At 40.4% G+C, this 18,820-nt stretch overlaps 1 protein-coding gene across 2 annotated transcripts; it reads left to right on the top strand.

Annotated features, from left to right (window-relative positions):
- The first annotated feature begins 3,590 nt into the window (after window positions 1-3,590).
- On the top strand, window positions 3,591-18,639 carry cul3b (cullin 3b). 2 transcript variants are annotated; one of them, XM_085795458.1, is made up of 16 exons: window positions 3,591-3,855; window positions 6,326-6,523; window positions 9,443-9,556; window positions 10,272-10,432; window positions 10,908-11,022; window positions 11,641-11,869; window positions 12,300-12,445; window positions 13,132-13,308; window positions 13,824-13,994; window positions 14,410-14,517; window positions 15,026-15,150; window positions 15,450-15,546; window positions 16,724-16,855; window positions 17,054-17,240; window positions 17,435-17,580; window positions 17,849-18,639. In XM_085795458.1, exons 1-16 carry the CDS (start codon window positions 3,793-3,795, stop codon window positions 17,978-17,980), a joined length of 2,301 nt encoding a protein of 766 aa, XP_085651584.1. In that variant the 5' UTR covers window positions 3,591-3,792; the 3' UTR covers window positions 17,981-18,639. The 2 variants fall into 2 exon arrangements, with proteins under 2 accessions (XP_085651584.1, XP_085651583.1); XM_085795457.1 differs by having other exon boundaries at window positions 16,721-16,855.
- The last annotated feature ends 181 nt before the right edge of the window (window positions 18,640-18,820 follow it).

The following is an 18,820-nucleotide window of genomic DNA, read 5'->3' as shown; positions in this document are numbered from 1 at the left end:
TTAAATCTCTGACACTGGTGTGTTGACGAGGGCTGTCTTCATATAAAACTTTTCTGTTACATCAGGACCAGGTTGGAAATTGCGGCTCATCCAGGAAGTATGAACCCAGTCTATTCCCCGTCATCACAGAGCACCGGGACTCTAACCTGTGATGTAGTGTCATTGTAATGTTCACCTGTGACATAATTGTTAAAAGTGGCAAAAATATAATTGCTGTAAATATCAAAGTTTTAAAAGAAAATGTTACTTGATTGTCTGTCATTATTACAATGGGAAGTATTACAATTCTGTAATGTATTTAAAGTGGTTGCATCCTGTTCCCTTCTTTTTTTTTCATGCCATTTTTGAACAACCCCAAACTTAGATGTTTAGACAGAGTGGATGAAAGAAAACTATATGTGTTCAGAATATACATATGATATTCTACCACAAAGAAGAACCCAAACTAATCTGAGATGTATAAATAATACGTATACTGAGGACTAAATCCAGTCATCTGTTGATTATTTGTTTTGTTGAGTTCTGAGTGCTGGTGGTCTTGTTCTTCTTCAGATGTAACGAATAAGGACATTTTTGACATGAAGACAAATGGGTGAAAATATGAGTTCTTTTTTTTTGTTTTCTTTCTTGGAATAAATCTGGTGAAAGGCTTCATGGTCGATGTCTCTAAAAGTGCACAACACACCACACAGGAAGGATACTGTAGATCAGGTGACATAGAGGAACTGTTAGTCATCGCAGTGGCATCTCTGTTGATCCTGTCGGCTTGTACTGATACTGTTAGATTAACACACAACAGGCAGCATTATCTCCATTCTACATTCTGCATGTAGCTGAGGTAAAAGTGTCATAACTTGTGTTAACAGTAGGGTGAATTCGCCTAATGTGGGACGTTTTTTGCAATTTAGACTTCTGGTGTAGGCTATATTGTGATATGAAGCAAACACTTTCAATCTACATCCTGTACCATTCTGAAATCCTTAGGTTGTGATCTAATGGAATCCAAAGAGAAAATGCTGATATCACACTCCTAAAAGAAATACCATACATATTTCAACTCTGATTGCAAAGTTTTTTGCGGCAATTTCCGTTCCCTAATGTGGGACAGTCATGCTCCTAATGTGGGACACTAAAAAGTCTGTTTAAAAGTCATCTTAATTTACATGATAAATGCTAGATTGCAAACCAGTGTTCAATAATATCACTTATTGCCCTAGTTCTGCTTCATCTTCTATAGTGTTAATGGTTTTCTACTAATTGTGTGGTGGATGTGACCTTTTACCCTGCGCTAAAGAGTGGACTTAGGGTCATTCCCAGCCCTGCTCAACAACCTCCACCATCCTCAGTGATCTCCCTATATTCAGTAATGTCTCCCCTCATCCTGTCTTTTTTCCACTGGTTGAGTTCACTTGCTTGATTATTTTCCTTTCTTTTCCCATGTTTTCTTTCCCTGATTTTGTCTCATTGCCTTACTCTTTTTTGCCACTGTGAGCTGAAATACATTCCATTTAATTAATCAGTAATGTGCTATCCTTTGATTACTTCTAAACACAACATTTTTCATGAACATTATCAAAAAAGACAAGATTTAGAAACAAGAAAGAAAAAAAATCAGAGCCATTTACCCCTTTAACAGTATTATGACCACTTCCAGTTAATACATATCATTTTCTTTTGTTGTAAAATATTCAAAACAATGCATTATAACAATAAAGCCATGTAAACAACCATTGTTATTGTTCAACCTATTAGTTTTACCTGGAAAAGCACTGTCCCACATTAGGAACAACCACCTGTCCCGCTTTAGGAAAGCATGTTTCCTAAAGTGGGACAGTAGAAATGTTGATCAAAATGCTAAATATTGAGAATGGTTACACCATATTAAGATATATTTTAATGCATCAACATATTATAAACACATTTTGACAAAAATTTGCAATAATTTTGTTTTTTTTAATTAATTATGGCCTTAACATTATTTTTGTCCAAACCCTAAGTACCTAGCATTTTGGTGGTCTTCACACAGGGTGCCTCCGGTTTGAAGGCTCTCCCTCCCAAATCTATGATTGGACATTTGAGATGTCATGTGATTTTGATCATGCAATATCACAGCTTGTGTGAGACCACATTTACATTAACTTTCTTTTGCTATAGGAAGACCTACACCCATTTAAGCTTAAGTGTCCCACATTAGGCAGTGTCCCACATTAGGCGAATCCACCCTATCTGAAGCTGTTATAGGACCAGACTCCTGGAAACCATTCAAACAGAAAAATTATTTGCACGATGCATCTTTTTTTAGAATTTAATATGGGCCCCTTCATCTGATACAATTTTGCCTGCTATCAGACATCAAGAGTCAAATTGTACTGCACCAGTTAGAATAAGACAAACTTTTTAAACACAAAGCATCAGTATAGTACCTAATTCAAATCTGATTTCAGATATAAAATTGAAAATTAAGTTCATTTGGCACATTTTATAACCCCTACTTCAAATTCACTACTATAGTAATTTTATTATGTGATGTTCACAATCACATGTACATCCACAATAAAAACAGGTCATTCACAGTAATAACATTTTGAATGAAGGTACTGATAGCCTACTGTACTGATATGGTACTGTTACTTCTCTGCAGTAATATAAAAATGAATTTCGATGATTTAGCCTACTGTATGTAAATGACATACAGGCAAAATTTTGACGACAGGACTTACTTTTAATGGTGTTCCTGTTGTAGCCTACCTCAAAGGGTCTTATTATTCTCAAAATACTTATGTCTGCAGTGGGATTACTATTTTTTACTTGTAGAGTAAGTAAAGAAGCTGGGCACTTACGATAACCTCTTCCACCACATATAAATAACAGGTTCAGGAGGACATTGATTAAATAAACACTCTAATGCTAATTGCTTATCTAAATTATTCTACGATCAGTCGAGGAATGTAACTAAGTAGCTATTTTTACTCAGTCAGGCTATGTTTAAGTACTAATATGAGATATTTGAGGGGTGTTACTGTGCTACTTAATGCCTCAAATTTAATATGGTTCTGTGATATTGTCCTTTTTCGAAAGTAGATTTATCTGACAGCTATAAATCTTTTTTTTTTTTTTAAATAGGCTACAAACAATACGAGGAGTGCATAGCCCATTGATAAATAAAATTAAAGTAGGCTACCAAGAAACAAGTAGCCTACTACCAATACTACCAATAAAGTAGCCTAATAACAATTCACGATTGAAAATTAAGAAATGAATTCATTTGATATTAAACATTATTATTATTTTAAATAGTTGATTACATTTGAAGCAAAATGCCAATTCCCCAACAACACTAATGGGAGGATTTACTGCATTTCCTTTTTTTTTTTTTTTTAATTATTCGCAGATGTAATTATTAAACAGTTTGATCAACTAAATTGTGATACACTTATAATAGTAATACGACATCAGTACAGTGTGGTAGCCTATAAGTGGATGCTGCCAGTTCCTAAGCTACAGCTGCAAAATAAAGTTGTGAAAATTTTCTCAATTGATTTCTCGCGTGAGTTGGAGTGCGTGAGCTCTGCGCAATGAGAAGTGCAGGTAGTCCGCCATTGCTGCATGAAGAAGTATCGGGACCTGGCGTTTGGCTGTCAACAATAAACTTGCGGTGCCGGGTTCGCGGAGCTACCGAGGTCGAGTGAAAGCTCGTCGGCTGCTCCATAAACCACTAGTCACCCTCCCCCCGTCCCTCCCCGGAGAAAAACACTTTCATGTGAATACAGAGCCCCACGGACGAGGAGAACCATGTCCAATCTCAGCAAAGGCGGCACCAAGAAGGACACCAAGATGAGGATACGGGCCTTTCCTGTAAGTGCACGCTGCCGTCGGTGCTCTGTCTGCCGGCGAGGCAGCGACTCGACCACCGCGGTCTGGTGCTGCTGCTAGGCTAACGGCTAGCATGGCTAACCAGCTGAGCAGCAGAGACGTTTGTCTTTCCGTAAACAATGTGCAGCCGTCAGAGGTCCAGCCGCCCTCAGGCTTGCTTGGTTGGTCGAGTGGCTGCTCTGTGGACATCGGTGATCAATTTTGTAAACCACTTTCATTGTCTTTAACATTGAAATATCCCACAACTCCCCGAAACATTAGCTTGGATATTGGTAGCAGTCGACATAGCCTCGATGCTAGCGTTTAGCCCTGGCTCCTGACACTTGTTGTTTTGACTGCTTTTTGGCTCTCTCCCTCTATCTAATGCATCACGTTTATGTCGCTGTGTCTGGGGCTCTGGGTCTGTCTGACATTTCTGCATTAATACACTCGCCAGATTCCCAAATGCACGTAATAATAATAAGCAGCATTAGTGTTACCACAGCTCTAAATGGATGCTAACACTAAAAACACTCACACAAGCAATCTGACCTAGCTCTGCTGGTTTGCATTAATGATTTCGGCGGTGTTAATTCAAAGTCCTGCTTTTTGTGGTTGCTTCAGTGGTAAAGCTGTGGTGTGGGATTCCTCTCCTCCTCTTCCTGACACTCCTTTTGTCTGCAAGTCATTGAAAGACCTCATTTATGAACTGACCTCATTCTGCATAAAATGAAATTTCAGCCTTGTCTGTGACTTCGCTGACTGGGACTGTACTTAAGTGCAACTGACTCATTTCAAGTTGTATGTGTGTGCCTGTGGCAGTGGCCACATAGTTTGCCCGTGTTCAGTGCAGAGAACACCTTTTACCTGGGTGAGCCTGTTGATTGTGGCCCAGTCCTGACAGAGACTTGCTGTCAGACCAGCACCTTGACATGCATGTGTTTGGGCTTGTCTGCTCTGCTGAGTGGGAGCACACACTGTTCCTCCTTACTGGAGATGGCACACATATCACATTTCTGCCTTGGATATCGAGAGACCTACAAGTGTGCTGAGAATAATTGCTTTTAAGTTTTAAGCTTTTTCAGATTTGTCATTCACAATTCAGTACCGTGCAGTATACATTTTCTTTTCACTTTGTCTGTTGTGTGACTGTTTGTCACATGGAGCTAAACCAAACACGTTTTGCATCTATACCATGCAATCTTGTAACCCCATCTATAATATAGTGTTTATATTTAGTCACAATAGGTTTCACTGTGCACAAACGGCTAATAGGGATTTTATAGTCAGTTTAGTCATCTTTAGAAATCTGTGGGATTGATAGTTGAATTAATACAGAACCCCAAACTGAGTAATATCACTATTACCCACATGTATTACTGTTCCTTAAATATTTAATAGTAATTTGCTGGCAGATAATGACTGACCCTCGTCAGAGTTCATAGATATTGGCATATATCTTAATTCTGCTGTACAGGCTTAATGTTTTTGGTTCACACTTTGGAGGGCGTTGCAGAAATGTAATGTTCAACCTTTGCTCTTTTCGGGTCAGACTGCTTGACATCTATCCCAATAATTTATTGGGTTAATTGGGTTTTAAGTGAAATGTCAAAGGTAGACTGAGAGCATGTAAATAGGAAGCAATGATTCATTCATTCAAACCAAGATGAACCAACAATACCACAGATCGACTCACTTGTCACTTGTTTTGTGCAACATAGAGGTGAAGTACTTGGAGGGAAAAGAAGCTCATTTGAGACATTGATGTTTAGTTTTGCTATGTGAGTTTAACTCATGTCTTCAGTTTTGTATTCCAATGAGCTGCCATGGTCACAGTGCAGTAGAGCTGTTAACAAAGTTGTCATTTAACGACCATTTTGATTTAGCCTAGTTTTTCTTCCTTTTGCTTTTCTCTGCATTTCTTTCCTGATTTGTCAAAACTCCTGCATTTTTTTTGCTATAATCGTCAGAATCGATACATTATGTTGTTGGTTTAGTGATGATTCAGGTGGGCATTAAACACGACAAGGGAGAGGTAACACCTTACAAAATGTCAGACTGGGCCATAGGGTCCCTTTACCAGTTTGTTTTCATGCATAGGTCCATACATGTGTGAACAGCAAAGATGTGGGAGCTTGTTACAGGTGGGAGAAGCGTTGCTGTCATCGCAGCTACAATACGGTGCCCTGTTGTGGGCCCATTCTTAGTAACAAAGTAGATAATTAAAGACTGTGAACTGACAATAATGAAATATTATAGACCTTTACCAGGTTTGTGGTTATTAATGATGATTAGTCAGGTAGAACAATTATTCTGCATCCCATTGACTGTCTCTCATTACAACACACGGAGGTGGGAGTCTTTCTACATCAGAAAGCTTTTCTTACCATCATGAAAAATGCCCTTGTGTCTAGCTGTTGCTTCAAACAGTGATAGGTGATGGTCATTTTATTCAATGCATTACCTTTTGCAGATGACGATGGATGAGAAGTACGTCAACAATATCTGGGACCTTCTGAAGAATGCCATCCAGGAGATACAGAGGAAGAATAACAGTGGCCTGAGCTTTGAGGAGCTATACAGGAACGCCTACACGATGGTGCTCCACAAACACGGAGAGAAGCTGTACACGGGTCTGCGGGAGGTCGTCACGGAACACCTTATCAACAAAGTAAGACTAACAGAGAGAGTACAGGCCACCACAGTTGCAGAACCTTAAGTATATTTTGGCAGGAACGGTTAGGACTGCACATTCTGTAGTAAATACACACAAGTCAATCCTGAACTATAAAGCCTCATGCAATTGTTTTCCAGACTCTCATTTAAGTTTTGACCATTTGAGTAAAAACTTGTGGTTTATGTTTCTGTTTTTGTGTATTTTTAAGTGATTTTAACTTTGCTGCTACTGAAGTATGTACTGTAATAGGTAATTGCTGGTACAGTTTCTTTATATTTAAATCAGTGTTGTTAAAATCGAGGATGAGGTCTGGTGGTGTTAATGTCCCTCCCCAAAACATTCAAAATGGATTTTGGATGTGAATTCAAGTCAACTGCATGAAAGCCACTTTTCAGTAGCCCACTTAAATCTTAACAGTGCGTTACACAAGTTTAATGTTAACATGCATATCATTATTTGGCCTGTGTTGCAAAACAAACATACGGTAATGCCAGAAAACAGGAGCTGTTTCCATTATGTGGGGGCAAACAAGCAGTAAGTGAAGTCAAAAAGCAGGGAAATACTATTTCAGAGGTTGTTACTCAAGTCTTGTTAGGTATGAGCTTTGTAAAAGTCTTTTAGGATCACTCCGACCTTCTTTAGACCGATTCCTCGTCTCTGTGACTGGCCTGGGTTTGTAGATCGTAGCCTTTAGTGGTAATATTTTTCCCGGGGTTCTCCACTGTGCAGGGTTACTCTTTCATCAGCGCACAGCCTTATGTGTGACAGGAATTCATCAGTATGTTTTTGAATGATGCCTTTACAGAATGCAATTTCCTCACATTTACCTGCAGAAATCAGAAGTCAGTTGTAAATGAAGTGGTAGTGATGCCAAATTGTTTTGTCAAGTGGATTATTCTAAGCAGTCTGATTAAAAACCCCAAAAAACACTAGGTGCGGCGATGAGCCAATGCCGAGGTTGTTTCAGATTATTACTAATATGTTAGAGAAGCCATCAGTGAATGTTTTTCCACTTGTTTTTTTGTTGCACATAATTAGCAACAAATTAGGTTCGACCATGTGATGTCTATAGTGAATGCTTCTGTGCAGCTTACAGTGTGCAGAATAGATACCCAATAAGCAATACTTCATCAGGCTGCTGTTGTATACCAGCCAGATGGTTTTACAGCTTAATTAAATGCACATTCTTAACTTGGCAGGCTTAGTAAATTAACAGTGAGGGACTGTCAACAAGGAACAGATCAAAGAAGAGGGCTCTTAAACCAAAATATGTTTTTATTATCTAATAATCCAAATATCACTTTCAAAGAAACAGCACGATTATGGTTTTCATGCTGCCTGCCTGATTTTCCTGTTGGATCTCACTGCACTGCACTGTACGGTTGTTCCCATGCAGCAGTCACTCTCCCTCACAGTTGGTTTCATGTTTGGCCTAATGATTCCTGCCGTTAAGAATTACTGACAGAACGAGTTTATGCCCTCAGCTCAGTTTGCTGTCGGCACTAACCAGCCAGACAGAACAGCAGGTGAATTGTGAAGCCAACATAAAAGAGGCAACAGATGTAGCCCCTCCACTGTCATTCAGACGAGGCCTGAAGAAGAGTTTAAAACCCTGCTCTGTAAAAATGTCAGTTCTTTTTTCCCAGCAAAAACTTGTGGATTTAAGGAGACATTATGCTCCCTTTCGACAAATTAAAATAGGTCTCTTAAAGACATATCTGTGACATGCTTTGGTCAAAATCCCCCAAGAATCAAACATCACAGCTCTCTTCATCCTCTCAAAACAGCCCTGTCCAGAACGGCTGCTTTCAGTGCCTGTCCCTCTAAATGCAAATGAACCACTACTTGCCCCGCCCCTCCTCTTCTACCGGTCCCAGGTCAGGGTGGTGTGCGGGCCTTTAAGCAAATTTGAATCCTAGTTACATCACTGGAAAACAACAGAGGGAGCAGCCCATAAAACCACGTGGATTTCACCCTAGGGAGCCTGCACATTACATTTTTTTTGTCAATTCTCACATTTTGCTGGTCGGAAGGCAAGACAAACACCCAAATATATGTAAAAGAGCCTTCAAAAAGTGATATTTCCATAATATGTCCCCTTTAAATACTCCACAACAAATTTTCTGTATATGGTCCTCCAAAAACCAAGAGATGAATTCACATTTTGTGTTTAGTTTGGGGATTATGTGTTGTAGTCAGTCACCTTTATAACAACATTTTCTGATGTTCATCAGATAACAGTTATTGAATATATGTATCCTGCACCTGATAAGTATATTGTTTAACATGATGAAGCAGCAGTTTTATGAAGCACATGGATGTACTAGCTGTAAGAGTTGGCTCATAATTACTTATCCGTGCCCTTAGTGAACCATGGATGTGCATGAGTCTTTGATTTAAAGTCATGTTCATATGTGTGGGTTTGCCTCCATAATGCATTCCAGCATGTGTGAAAGAAGTTAGTAAGTCTGTGAGGGATGGTCTCATGTGACACTGAAAGGAGTTGATAATTCACATCGCTGTTGAAAAGGAGGGAAAAAGGAAGGTCGATGTGCCCTTAAGAATCTTAACTCTACAGAGACGTTGGTTTACAGTGCTGAGTCACACTGCAGTGTGACTATTATGAAGCTGTTGTGTGGCCGACTAGTAGAGAAAAGGTACTAAAGAAACAGCCACGTAAGGTCACAACAAAAGACTGCATGAGTAAGAGAACTCAAATGTACATCTCAGCTGGATTCAGAGAACTTTTTTTCCTCTTGAAGAATGAGTTTTTACATTGTTTGTTCATTATTATTATTATTGTTGTTGTTGTTGTTATTATTGTTATGATCAGGCATTTTGTTGTCACCAACACTGCAGGACACATTATGATTCTTCCTCTTGTGTGCTCATGTTTGTCTTTCTCACTCAAAGGTACGAGAAGATGTCCTCAACTCGCTAAACAATAACTTCCTCCAAACCCTAAATCAGGCCTGGAATGACCATCAGACGGCGATGGTGATGATCAGAGACATCCTGATGTATATGGTACGTAATACCAGATGTTTCACAAGATTCTCACACACCACTGCGTTCATTACGCAACGTATTGAAAGTAGTCGTTATCCTGAATAACTACACAAAAATGCAGAGCCACAGGTTTGACTTGACTTTGTCTACTGTGATTACTATGTTTTCTCAAGAGACTGTGGCTTCTGGTCCAAACTGGTAGATACTGGTCGATACATGATTTTAAAAGCATAGGTAATATCTGCCCATAAGTATTAATAAAGTTAACTGAAACCACAGAGAGCAGTTTGCATTCCTTTGGTGCCCATACTGTTTGAGGGTGCACTCACACTAGGGCCACTTGTTCCATACCGTGCACGGTACAGTACACTTGCACTCACACTAGCCATAGAATCTGGACTTTAGGGGGCAAACGTGCTTGGCACAGTACGATTGCCTAGTGTGAGTGTGCCCTAAGTATGCTGTGGTTGATCAATAGTGAGATTATCACGGAAACTGAATTTGGTACTGTGTTGTTGAATTGTCACTGAGGAATGAGGAACACCTAATCATCTTTGGAATGACACCCTTCAAAGAAATTATCTTGGCAAAGCTTCAGTTACACAAGTGAGTTCTGTAAAAGACAAAGTCGTTCGTTGTCAGGAGGAAACACTGAGGCCAAACAAACAACATTTTTTATAGAAAGTGAAAATATATGATGATGATGTTCTGTCTCCCTGTGTTTGTCCTACAGGACCGGGTTTATGTACAACAGAACAACGTAGAGAATGTCTACAACCTAGGTCTTATCATCTTTAGGGATCAGGTGGTTCGCTACGGCTGCATCAGAGACCATCTCCGACAGACTCTGCTGGACATGATCGCACGCGAGAGGAAGGGGGAGGTGGTGGACAGGTAGCCATATTTAAACAGGATTTATTGCATGACATCCTTGTAAATCAATTATTAGTTATAATATCTTAATATCAGTTTACCTAAATCGCGAAGAAAATAGAGTTCATCTCCTTTATAGTCGATTTGTGGACAAAAAGTCATCATGTGTTACCATAAGTGGACAGCGTGCATGCTTTTGGCATTAACCAATGGAAAGACCCATCGGGTAGGTCTGATACAATTACCACAGCTGAGTTTTTGTTGTTTTCTTTAACAAGCCTTGTGCTCTGGAGAGTGTTTTTTGTTTTTTGTTTTTGTTTTATCAGTGAACACACATTCAAAATGTAATGGCAGCCCTAGTACGTGTGACACGAGCATTCAGAAATGTTTTTATTGTTTCTTTTTTTACTGAGCATTGAAGCCTATCCATTGTGTTTTATTGTCTTGCATTGCTGATTTTGCTTTCAACATTTGGTCCTCTTCTTCTCTGCTCCAGGGGGGCCATTAGAAATGCCTGCCAGATGTTAATGATCCTCGGCCTTGAAGGGAGATCTGTTTATGAAGAAGACTTTGAGGCACCGTTCTTAGAAATGTCTGCAGAATTTTTCCAGGTTTGTGAGAGAACAACACTCCCAAGACTGCTCATTGTTATGCCGCCGCCTCAGCGACAGCCAGGGCTGCAGACATTGTGTTCGCTCGCCCATCAGTCTGTCCCATTCTCATGAATATGATTCAGTTTCGGCCTCTTGAATGTGATATCTCCAGACCAACGTGATGGAATTTCTTCACAAATATTCACTTGGACTCAAAGATGAGATGGTCAAAATTCAAGGTCATGGTGACTTCATGTTCTCGTGACTGTGACATGTCAGGAATGCCCTCATTACATCTGGCATAAACAGTCATTTGGGTTCAAGGATAAATCGATCAGAATTTGACAGTCAAAGGTCACTGTGACATTACAAAACCTGTTTTTGGTTATAACTCACTAATTCATACACTGATTATAACACAACACAATGTAAGTGTCTATCAGGATAAAAAATATAAAGGGACTGGAAGATCATAATGGTCTGCAAAAACATTACTCATATTGTATGATAACATGTTGGTGCAGTGTTAAGGTTTCTGTTTTACAATTTGTGCTTCTTAAAAGTATGGTCCTCAAGTCACAGAAAAAATACATAGGTGTTTCTGTTCAGCTCATGGTTGCTTCTTGTTTTACTCAGATGGAGAGCCAAAAGTTCCTTGCAGAAAACAGCGCCAGTGTGTACATAAAGAAGGTGGAAGCCAGGATTAATGAGGAGATTGAGCGAGTGATGCACTGCCTGGACAAGTCCACAGAGGAGCCTATTGTCAAGGTGGTGGAGAGAGAACTCATCTCAAAACACATGAAAACCATTGTAGAGATGGAGAACTCAGGCCTGGTCCACATGCTGAAGAACGGCAAAACAGACGGTAAAAGCTCCGACATATTTAATTTATAATTATGTGTTCTGCATTTGTACTAAAAGTGAAAATGAAGTCCACACAAGTTGCAGTGAGAGTTTGTGCTTCACTCCACAACACAGAGCAATAGAAACACTCCCCAAAACCTTGTCACTGTCACTTGTAAAACTGATGTCTCCCTGGACCAGTCATGCAGTCGCAGTGCGTTCCCCTGTGTTCCTCATATCACAAACAGTGAAATATGAGAAGAATAAGAGTGATTTGATTTTCTGCATTTAGAAAATATTTTCACATTGTTCAGCGCAGAAACACACAAGTCTCCCAATTCACTCTCTGTGCAAACAAACAGTTCTAAGCTGATCAGTATTTTTCAGTGGGTAGAAACAGATTTCTGACTCTGTGTGTGTCTGTGTGTGTGCTCATGCATCCCGATCTGCAGACCTGGCGTGTATGTACAAGCTGTTTAGCAGGGTTCCCAATGGGCTGAAGACCATGTGTGAGTGTATGAGCTCATACCTGCGAGAGCAAGGCAAGGCTCTCGTGTCAGAGGAGGGCGAAGGAAAAAACCCTGTGGACTACATCCAGGTGAGATGCTCGGTTATCAGGAGGCGCTGCCGTGCTGTTATATCATTTCTCACACCTTTGGACCTGCAACCTGCAACCTGCAAATTTTCAATTAATTTGCTCCAGCAAGATAGCAGACAGGTTAGGTGGTGCACATGCTCTTTTGAAGCGCACCATAACCCTGTAAGCACAAATACATTTTCAGTGAATGAGAGAGAGAAAAAGACTCGGGGCCCAACATCTAGCCTTGTTAGAGATCATGAAGTAATGTCCACTGGCTTAGCAGGCTTTAACACACCATTGCATGCCAAGCTTTGACCATAATGCACTTCCCAGCTGAGGATAACTGCTCTGATCTCTTGTGTTTGTGGCTACAAACCTTGATGGTCTGTGCCCTAAACCGCATGTTGTTGTTCCACTGCACTGAATTATATGTGAGGTCGTTCAGGTGACTAGAGAGAGGGCACACTGTGTTTGAAACCCTGTTATGTTCATCCTACAGTATCTTTGAAGCTGCTGGGGAAAATTGTTTCTGTGGTTTGCAGTTTCACTCCTACTCTTACTCTCAGCTAAGTGACAGTAGCCTCCGTGTTATCTGATGTGATCCTCTGCCGTTGGAGCTTTAATTGCACTGTTAAGCTACTGCTAATGCAAACTGCTGCTGAATCATCCCTCCTCGTCTCACCCTCCTCTCCTCCTGCGTGCAGGGTTTACTGGATCTGAAGTCCCGTTTCGACCGTTTCCTCCAGGAGTCCTTCAATAACGACCGGCTCTTCAAGCAAACCATCGCTGGGGACTTTGAGTACTTCCTTAACCTGAACTCTCGCTCACCCGAGTACCTCTCACTTTTCATTGATGACAAATTGAAGAAAGGCGTTAAAGGGGTGAGCCCTCCCATGGATCTGCACTCACGCGACAGATACTGGCTTTCTTACTCAGGATTTGACACTGCATCATATACCTGTTTCAGTTTCATGCTTAATATAAAAGGCTGTTTACACATAGAGTGATGAGAGGTTATGTCTGTGTTTGATGAAGGTTTATGTAACTCCCCAATAATATAATGTAAGAAACTGTAATCTAACCAGCATGGATTGATGTGATTTATTGTAGTTTTCTCTTAAATTTTTGTAGTAGTTTCATCTTTTATATGTGTATATACACAGAATTGTGTATATTTTTACTGAAACTGTTGTTACAGATATTTTTGAAATTAAATAACATATCTTTAAAAAAGTAATTAATAAGATAAATTTGTGTTTTTATCTATTTTATTACACTTGAGTTGCTAGGTGGAGCAGATTATTCAATCTGCTTGACTGTTCTCACCAGCGATATGTTCTCCTTACACGATGTGTGTAACTTGGCCTTTTGTCATGTTTTTCTCACTTCGCTCCAGCTGACGGAGCAGGAGGTGGAGTCTATACTGGACAAGGCCATGGTGCTTTTCCGCTTCATGCAGGAAAAGGACGTGTTTGAAAGGTACTACAAGCAGCATCTGGCCCGCAGGCTGCTCACAAACAAGAGTGTGTCTGATGACTCGGAGAAAAACATGATCTCAAAACTCAAGGTGAGCAGGAATCCCATATGCCGAAGTTATTTCCTCTCAGAGATTTCAGGCAAGGTTTGAAGTGACTGAAAAATGTTTCGCCTGGAGATGAGGAGTGCTCTTCTCAAACCCAAATGATTTTATGCAGTTCATCTTCTTTTCCTGTGCTCACTTCTGCTCATCCAGTCCAAATATTTTCCATGACTCAGCTAATACTGAAGGTTCACGCACCTTACATGATTCTATTAATCAATATCTACTGTAAGTTGCAGTTAATGCAGTGTATACGTAGGTATGTAACAAAGGAAGTTAAAATAAAGGAAACCGTAAGCAGACTGGATCCACAGAAGTACTGACCGTGATATGAGTGTTGATTTACAGTAAATGGCTTTATCATCAGCTGACTCTCACGCTTCCTCTGGTCTTCACTGCTTAGACTGAGTGCGGTTGCCAGTTCACCTCCAAACTGGAGGGCATGTTCCGGGATATGAGCATCTCCAACACCACCATGGATGAGTTTAGACAACATCTACAGACAACCGGGGTGAGGAGCCTCTACGCACACTCCACAACTGTCACAATAAAAAGCCCACTTGCTCTCTGTAATCATTCATGAATTACAGCTGCTTGAATTAGCATTGCTATGTCGCTCAATTACATTAAAACAATTACGCACCTAACCATCCATATCCTGGGAATACATGATGCTAATTTCAGGTTGTGCTGTCACATCGCTTTTTTCACCTGTGTCTGTTAATGTATCTTGTTGTAATTACAGTAGTTAACACACAATTTATGTTCATCTCACAGTGAATTTGGAGTGTGAATGTGAGTAATCACTTAGGCATGATTTTAAGGAATAAATAGATAAAAGGCCATTTAAAAGGTCACTTAATCTAGTTGTTTAATTTATTGAAATTACAAGATTTTGAATTTGTATGGAGCAACACGGGGGTCTGTGCACAGGTACCTAGTTTGTTATCAGTGTACAGCAGCAGCAGTGATGCACAGACTGAAATTTGATTGTGTGTCTTGTGGTTTTCTACCATCAGGTGTCACTTGGAGGAGTTGATCTCACTGTGAGAGTCCTGACCACAGGATACTGGCCAACACAATCAGCAACACCCAAGTGCAATATCCCTCCCTCACCACGACATGCATTTGAAGTCTTTAGGAGGTCAGTGAGTTCATATACCTCCTTCCTCTGTATAATACAGAGGAGAGATATGGCTTTATATCTTACAAAGCCACATTATGTTTTATTACTAAGTGGAAGCTGAGCAGAGTAACAACCCTCTTCACCCTTCTAAAGATATAAGCTTCTATACCACTAAATATAATAATGTGAAGTAGGTGCCATGTTTCATTGTCCAGGTGTTCTTCTCCAAGGGCCTGTAACAACACTTAAGTTAGATTAATTGTGGCACATTGACTATTCTTAGAGGTTAACCTTGAGTGACTTCCCCCTGCTTGTAGGTTTTATCTTGGTAAGCACAGCGGCAGACAACTCACACTGCAGCACCATATGGGCTCTGCAGATCTAAATGCCACCTTCTACGGCCCCATCAAAAAGGTAAGTGTCCAGTGTGACCAAGAAGAACACTTAAACTTCTCAGCACTTAAATCTATAGTGTTATGAATATATACATGTATATATCAGGGATGCAAACGGGTCAGGACCAAAAAAGAGAGGAATTTCCCGGGGGGGGGGGCACACCATTAACAAATAAGTACATTACAATATCATGGAAAAGTCCATTTCCAGTAGTTCAAGTATTGAGTGCATATAGATGGACAGTTTTCAGAAGGCCAACATTTCTATATTAAAAATGCTTTAAAAAAAAAGTTCTTTGCAATATTTCAATTTTGGAGATACTGAATTTTAGGTCTTCACTGAATGTTAGTCATAATTATTACTATTAAAATAAACTGAATAAATAAAGACATGGGATGTTTCATTCAGTGTGTAATGGACATATAGGCCTATATAATGTGTTAGTTTCACTTTAATTGAACACATTCTACATCGCGGAGGCGACGTCTTTCCACTCAGGGCTTCCTTCACCTCTGAAACGGGGCAGAGCTCCGTGGAAACACCTGCCTGACACAGCAACGTAGGGAACCGTGCATGTCCACGGTGCACAGCTCCACAGACATCACAGCTCCACAGACATGCACGGGGGGAAAAACGGCGTTGCTGTCGCACCGGCTGCACGCGGATACGCGCCGCTTTAATGAGCGCGCATGTCGCGTCAACATTGGAGGTCGGCTGTTATCGTGTAATCAGAGGCAACCATGAATGAGTTCGCCTCAGTTTCACGTGATTGTCACTGTCAGCCTGTTAGAAAAACATTTTACTGACCCGAGCTGAGACGCTGAGACCCCCCCCTCCAAAAAAAAACAAAAACTCTTCGGATCTGAACGATTCACACAAGTCACCTAATTGGTCATGAAAAAAGCGAGTTTCGCTTTTCGGCGCGCTGTTTGCATCCCTGATATATATCTATAGAAGAAAACAATGTGTCAGTGTTTTTCTTTGACAGTAGTGCTGTTTAAAGTTATACTTAGCTTTTAAATGTACTGCAGACAACAGTCTCATAACATTGGCATAAGCAAACAAAAACAAAAAAACTCCAAGAAGTGATGTGTCTTTTTTTGTGAAGATTTTGTGAAGACTGTTTGAACAAGTAAATCTAGTATAGTCCATTTTCTTAGAGATTCGTCTTTTTTCCCCGACATGTCAAAAGGAGGATGGGTCAGAGGTCGGAGTGGGAGGAGCCCAGGTGACGGGCTCCAACACCAGGAAGCACATCCTGCAGGTCTCCACCTTCCAGATGACCATCCTCATGCTTTTCAACAACAGAGAGAAGTCCACCTTTGAGGTACAGAGTTTGGTGCCTATAAATGCTGCGTAATGTTCTTCCTCTATTGCAGAAACAATATTCTGTGCCAAAAAACAGTCTGTTGATTGACAGTGGATCTCCTCATTTCGATAAAGCTTTTTTCATGAGGTTTCTGTGTCTGTTACATGTTGCTTATTGTAATCTCATAGACCTGTACTTGATCCCTCCACTCTGTAGGAGATCCAGCAGGAGACGGACATCCCAGAGAGGGAGCTGGTGCGAGCACTGCAGTCGTTGGCTTGTGGGAAACCCACTCAGAGAGTCCTCACTAAGGAGCCCAAGTCCAAGGAGATCGAGAATGGCCATGTGTTTACAGTCAATGACCAGTTTACCTCCAAACTGCATCGTGTCAAGATCCAGACAGGTAGAGACATCACATTTATAGGAGGTTTTTCTTGCAGGACAGAATTGCAATACAGAAACATTAGGTGTTTGAGTACTGTAATTTCACGGTACCATGCACTGCAGTAAATTAAGCAAAATGTTGAAAACGCTCATGTTCTTTTGGTGTACTTTATTTTTGTCTTTTGCATTGACTTTCCGCTGTGCACCTCCCAGTGGCTGCTAAACAGGGGGAGTCGGACCCAGAGAGGAAGGAGACGCGACAGAAGGTGGACGACGACAGGAAGCATGAGATCGAAGCTGCCATCGTTCGCATCATGAAATCTAGAAAGAAGATGCAGCACAATGTCCTAGTAGCAGAGGTCAGTCTCCTGAAACGGCTGCAGTGAATTTAAATGAAAACTAAACTGTACTATAAAACCCAAAGCTGTGATGAACTGTAGTGTATTAACCTTTACACATTCATCATAGAACACTACCTGCTCCTCGGTGAGCCTCCTAGTGGTAAATGATATGACATACAAGAATGTAGCCCTTCTTATTTTAGGCAAAGGTATAAGGAGCGTGTGTGTGTGTGTGAATAATAAAAGAGATCTAATATACTTAACACTGTGTTTTGTGTCTCCACAGGTCACACAGCAGTTGCGAGCTCGATTCCTCCCTAGTCCTGTAGTCATCAAGAAGCGCATTGAAGGACTCATTGAGAGGGAATATTTGGCACGAACACCAGAGGACCGCAAAGTGTACACTTATGTAGCATAAAACAAGTGAATTCAGTTCTAACATCGAGTTGAGAGAAACTGAGAGCCTTGTTTTTTTTTGTGGACTGCTATGTGTTTGAATGAACTTGGAAGTGCTTTCATCATTGATTCTGGGAAACACTGGGAAGCTTAACTTTTCTTCCATAAATTGTGTAAAAAAAAACAAACAAAAAAAATCACGCTAAAGATGGGGAAGTTTTCTAGCAATATTAGATTTCTTCTGCTGACAGAAAAAAGAAAAGGAGGGGATCTAGTTTTGTATAAAATCATGTTTCTTGTGGCCTTGGGAGAGAATTGGATGAGCCTGTTTGCCAGTTAAATAACTACATGCTGTTGAGAAAGAGCATCAACGTGTTAAAGCAAACGCGCGGCTACACGGAGACCAAGAAAACATTTGAGTTCACTCCCCTGTTTAAAATGTTGATGTCAGTGTGTTACGTTTGTGTTTTGTGGCACAATGATGGCTGTACAGGTTGACAGGCACTCTTGGCCTTTTCCTCCCAGAGGATTTTAAATTTAAAGAAGAGGGCAAAGTGTTAACTGGCACAGACCTGGTTTACAACCACAGTAAAATACATTTTGAGTACGTGAGAAAACATGAAGAGTGCTTAATTCATGTTGCAAATATGTCTGTTTTTTTGAGGTTGTTTTAATGTCTGATACGGATTAAGTGCACCTCACTTAGCTGAAATATTTAATGCCATTTTCAATATTTTGGCCAGGTCTGTACTAGTTGTTAAGGAGATCAAGAGCTGTAGCTTCACAGCATGCTTTTATCTAATGGATCAATCAGGGGAATAACACACACAAAAAGCTCCATAAATGCTGTTCGGTCTCTCAT

This window comes from Trachurus japonicus, chromosome 13 (genome assembly GCF_045865225.1).
Source record: "Trachurus japonicus isolate A0001 chromosome 13, Traja_1.0".
Taxonomy (NCBI): domain Eukaryota; kingdom Metazoa; phylum Chordata; class Actinopteri; order Carangiformes; family Carangidae; genus Trachurus; species Trachurus japonicus.
Note: the sequence above shows the minus strand (reverse complement) of the source record. Positions and strands in the feature narration are given on the sequence as shown.

What these genes read in the sequence shown, in the direction of transcription:
- cul3b (XM_085795457.1), top strand. Translation starts at nt 3,793, where the DNA reads ATGTCCAATCTCAGCAAAGGCGGCACCAAGAAGGACACCAAGATGAGG. An exon ending in GAAGAACGGCAAAACAGACG is followed by an intron (nt 11,870 to 12,299) that starts GTAAAAGCTCCG and finishes CCCGATCTGCAG; the next exon opens with ACCTGGCGTGTATGTACAAG. An exon ending in TCGTGTCAAGATCCAGACAG is followed by an intron (nt 17,241 to 17,434) that starts GTAGAGACATCA and finishes TGCACCTCCCAG; the next exon opens with TGGCTGCTAAACAGGGGGAG.